Source organism: Hakea prostrata, chromosome 1 (genome assembly GCF_041222555.1).
Source record: "Hakea prostrata isolate BN-2017 chromosome 1, UWA_Hpros_2, whole genome shotgun sequence".
Classification (NCBI taxonomy): domain Eukaryota; kingdom Viridiplantae; phylum Streptophyta; class Magnoliopsida; order Proteales; family Proteaceae; genus Hakea; species Hakea prostrata.
The window spans coordinates 29,629,452-29,633,347 of record NC_142600.1 but is presented as its reverse complement, the minus strand read 5'-3'; the positions used below and the strand labels follow the sequence as shown (position 1 = coordinate 29,633,347).

At 41.9% G+C, this 3,896-nt stretch overlaps 1 protein-coding gene across 1 annotated transcript; it reads left to right on the top strand.

Annotated features, from left to right (window-relative positions):
- Window positions 1–556: 556 nt before the first annotated feature.
- IPT5 (isopentenyltransferase 5) lies at window positions 557–2,617 on the top strand. Its single transcript, XM_089148987.1, has one exon. It carries the CDS (start codon window positions 1,026–1,028, stop codon window positions 2,115–2,117), a length of 1,092 nt encoding a protein of 363 aa, XP_089005113.1. The 5' UTR covers window positions 557–1,025; the 3' UTR covers window positions 2,118–2,617.
- The last annotated feature ends 1,279 nt before the right edge of the window (window positions 2,618–3,896 follow it).

The following is a 3,896-nucleotide window of genomic DNA, read 5'->3' as shown; positions in this document are numbered from 1 at the left end:
ATTGACATTTTGGCATTTCGGCGACATATCATCGACTTTCTGTAAAAGTGGTGTCACTTGGGGGCCGGCGACATGACGATATATCATCGACACTCGCCAACACACTGAACAATGCTCCTCACCACATATATATATATACTAAGAAAAAAAGAAATAAAAAATTATGAAAACATATAAGAACTTGTCATGGAAGCACTAAAAAAGAACCTTTTTTCCCACTGCTTTAATCTCCTCCCGTCTGCAACTTGCCCACCCATAATTGTATGGCTTTCCTTCATAGGATATTAGCGGACGCATGAGGCCAAAACTGCCCCTAATGACATGATTAAAGTCATACTATACGAAGACACTAAACACGGGCGGGAACCCCTATAATTGGAAATACGTAGTGCTTGAAATTCTGTTATCGAAAATATTAAACTAGTTCAAATCTTAATAGTATATGCCACCTAAGTACGGGTCCTTGGCTTTTGCTGTAGAGAAACTTTATAGTTCCGTTTCCCAATATAAATACATAGCTTCCTTCGTCCCCTCCTAACTCTTGTGTGTTGTGGCTTGCTTTGAACTTTTCTTTGGTTTTCTTTTTCCACCAGCAGCTTCTATATACTGTTCTTTCTCGAACCCTTCTTTTATTACCTGTTCATTTATTCTCTCAGGTTATATAACGCGAACCCAGAGGATATTTTTCTGGTTTTCTGCTTTATATAGCTTCATAAGAAGAAAGGGTCTTTGTGACTTTAGTAGGCTTTTCATCTAGCTAACTTCCTAGCTTGTTCCGTCCCTTTCCTTCATTTCATTTTATTTCTGTAAAAAGCTCTTCTGATCTTCTGTAGAAGTTGGTACGACTTAGGCTTCTTCCGCATTTATATACTTCCCGGAGTCAGTTTGCCGCGTTTTCCAGGCTTTTTTTTTTTTTTTTTAATATATATATATATTCTGTAATTAGTCACCATCCACATCGATCTCTCATCGATCGTAACAGTAACAGTAGCTGCAGGTAGAGAAGGAGACTTATAAGGAATACTATGGAGGTTTCTTATGCAGTAGCTGCTGCTTGTAAACATGCCCAACATGCCTTACTCAACTTCCAGTCCAACCCAGGCATCATCAATATGGAACCGCCTTTTAATCCCATTCGCCGGAAAGAGAAGGAGAAGGTGGTATTAGTGATGGGTGCCACCGGAACTGGCAAATCCAGACTCTCCATCGATCTCGCCAACCGTTTTCCATATTCGGAGATTGTTAATTCTGACAAAATGCAAGTCTACAAGGGTCTTGAAATCGTCACAAATAAGGTCACCAAAGAGGAGCAGCAAGGATTCCCACACCATCTGTTAGGGGAAATAGACCCCGACGTCGACTTCTCCGCCGATGACTTCCGCCGCCACGCTTCCCACGCGGTGGAGTCGATTGTTGATCGGAATCGTCTACCAATCATCGTTGGTGGTTCCAATTCCTTCATAGAAGCACTGGTGGACGACGAGGATTTCCAGTTCAGATCCAAGTACGAGTGTTGCTTCCTCTGGGTGGACGTATCCATTCCTGTCCTCCACTCTTACGTGTCCAGCCGGGTCAACCGGATGGTGGAGTCCGGTTTGGTTGACGAAGTAAGAGGCATATTCAAACCGGACGCCGATTACGGTCGTGGGATCCGGAAAGCTATCGGGGTTCCGGAGTTGGACCAGTTTCTACGAGCCGAACGAGCCGGAGTTTACGACGACGAGAGCACCCGAAGGAGGCTCCTTGGAGAAGCAATAGAAAAAATTAAATCCAACACTTGCATGCTAGCGTTGCGCCAGGTGTCAAAGATCCGTCGATTGCAAGCTTTGCCGGGATGGTACTTACACCAGCTCAATGCAACGGAGGTATTCTTAAAGAGCGGGAGAGAGTCCGACGTGGCATGGGAAAAGAAAGTTGTGGGGCCAAGCACGGCCATCGTGCGTGATTTCTTGCGCCAACGGAGTGAAGATTCCAATCTTGCCATTGCCAGGAAACCAATCCCAACCCCAACCCCCAAAGCTGTTGTCGTAGCCGTTGCTGGTTCTGCTTCTAATCCTCCTGGTCCAGCCTCAGCCATCACCTTTTCGAGGACCGCCGTTGCCGCAGCTACACGCTAGATCGTGGGACCCATGAAATCATACGAGTTGAGATAGTGCCCTGTGTCGACTGTCGTGCACACGCTTCCTAACCCGTACAATTCTGGAGCCATTCTGGAAAACCCGTGCTCGAAAGGAGGCACGCGTGATTTAGTTTTGCGTACCCAAACACACGAGTGCTTAGTGTGATTGTGTTGCTGTGGCTGAGATGCACTCGTACTGGCACTGGCGCACTGTTTTAGTGGGTCCCGAACTAAACCAGAAGTCTTCCCCCCCTCCCTTCTTTTTTTTTTTTTTTCTTTTGGGTACTGGGAAGTGTCTTCCCCTCGTAGTACTGTAGTAGAGAGTGAGAGGAGATTACTGAAAGGTATTGATTTTATGGATATTATTAAGAATCTTCTTGCGTGCGAATTTAATTTTTCCGGTGAACTAAGGTTTGAAGTTTTAGAAATTTGATTTATATTGAGAAACCTATACAGCTATACCTTAACGCAACGGAATAAGCAAGAACATGAAATCAAATACAGGACACACAACATTTATTTGATTTGGTCTTAAAGACTTACATCCAAGGATGAGTATAGAGACTTAGCAAGCTTTGCACTAATCAATATCAAGAGAAGATTACAGCTCTATAGCTATCCACGCTCACAAGACATGGACCAAGAGAGATAACACAAGTAAAGAATGACTAAACCTGGTAAACAACATATAACAGTTAGGGGTGCAAGTTTGGCCTTGATGGCCCTGACCTACCCTAAGCCCGCCCTAAGCCTGAATAGGGCTTGGGCTAATGATTTTGGCCCTAAGGGCGGGTTAGGGCTAGGGCCAAAATATTTTAGCCATGAATTAGGGCCAAGGGCGGGCCTGTGATTACTCTCTGGCCCGCTCAGCCCATCCCGGACCGACCGTGATTTTGGCCATAATCTTGGCCTTGATTCTAGCCTTGATTTTGGCCCTGATCTTGACTCTGATTCTGGCCCTAATTGGCCCTGATTCTGACCCTCATCTTGGCCCTGATCCTAGCCCTGATCTTGGCCCTAATATTGGCCCATGATTTTGGCTCTGATTTGAGTCTGGACCCTCCACCCATATGGAGATAAATTAATTATAATCCATATGGGTGAATATTTGACACCAGTCAAATTTTAAAAACATGATCATGTTTTGTAAAAAAATTAATAAAAATAAATTATATATTCATTACCAATGTAGTAAGCATCCACCTGATTTTGGCTCGATCCTGACCCTAATTTTGGCTCTAGTCTTAATGTTAATTTGACCATGATCATGTATTAGATTTTTACCCTAATCTTCTCATTAACATTGATATAACTATAAGTCTTGACTTTGATCTTCAGTCATTTTGATAATATTAGACTATGAGTTCATTTTTTATATTATTTTTAAGATAATTTTTATTTTTCAAATTAAGTCATTTTTAGTTGCAAAAAATCATTGATATTTTTTTTTGGGACTAAGGCGAGATAATATATTATAAATAATAAAAGCTAGTATATAGAGAATTAATATCTAACAAATCTACACCCCAACTTCTTATCATGAATATTGACATCTTTCTTTTGCCTCCAATGTGATATTTCAGAGAAAAAAAAATAAAATTTATTAAGGACAGATAGCTATGTTTGTAACTGTTAGAACTAGAAGACTAAAGGCACAATATAGACAAACCAATAACAAAATCAAGGAGAGACGAATATATCAAATATATCTTATGTCAGAATCACTTACCCGAATGTAGTAGAATGAGCGAAAGGAAAAACCAACACGAACTTTCAC

What these genes read in the sequence shown, in the direction of transcription:
- IPT5 (XM_089148987.1), top strand. Translation starts at nt 1,026, where the DNA reads ATGGAGGTTTCTTATGCAGTAGCTGCTGCTTGTAAACATGCCCAACAT.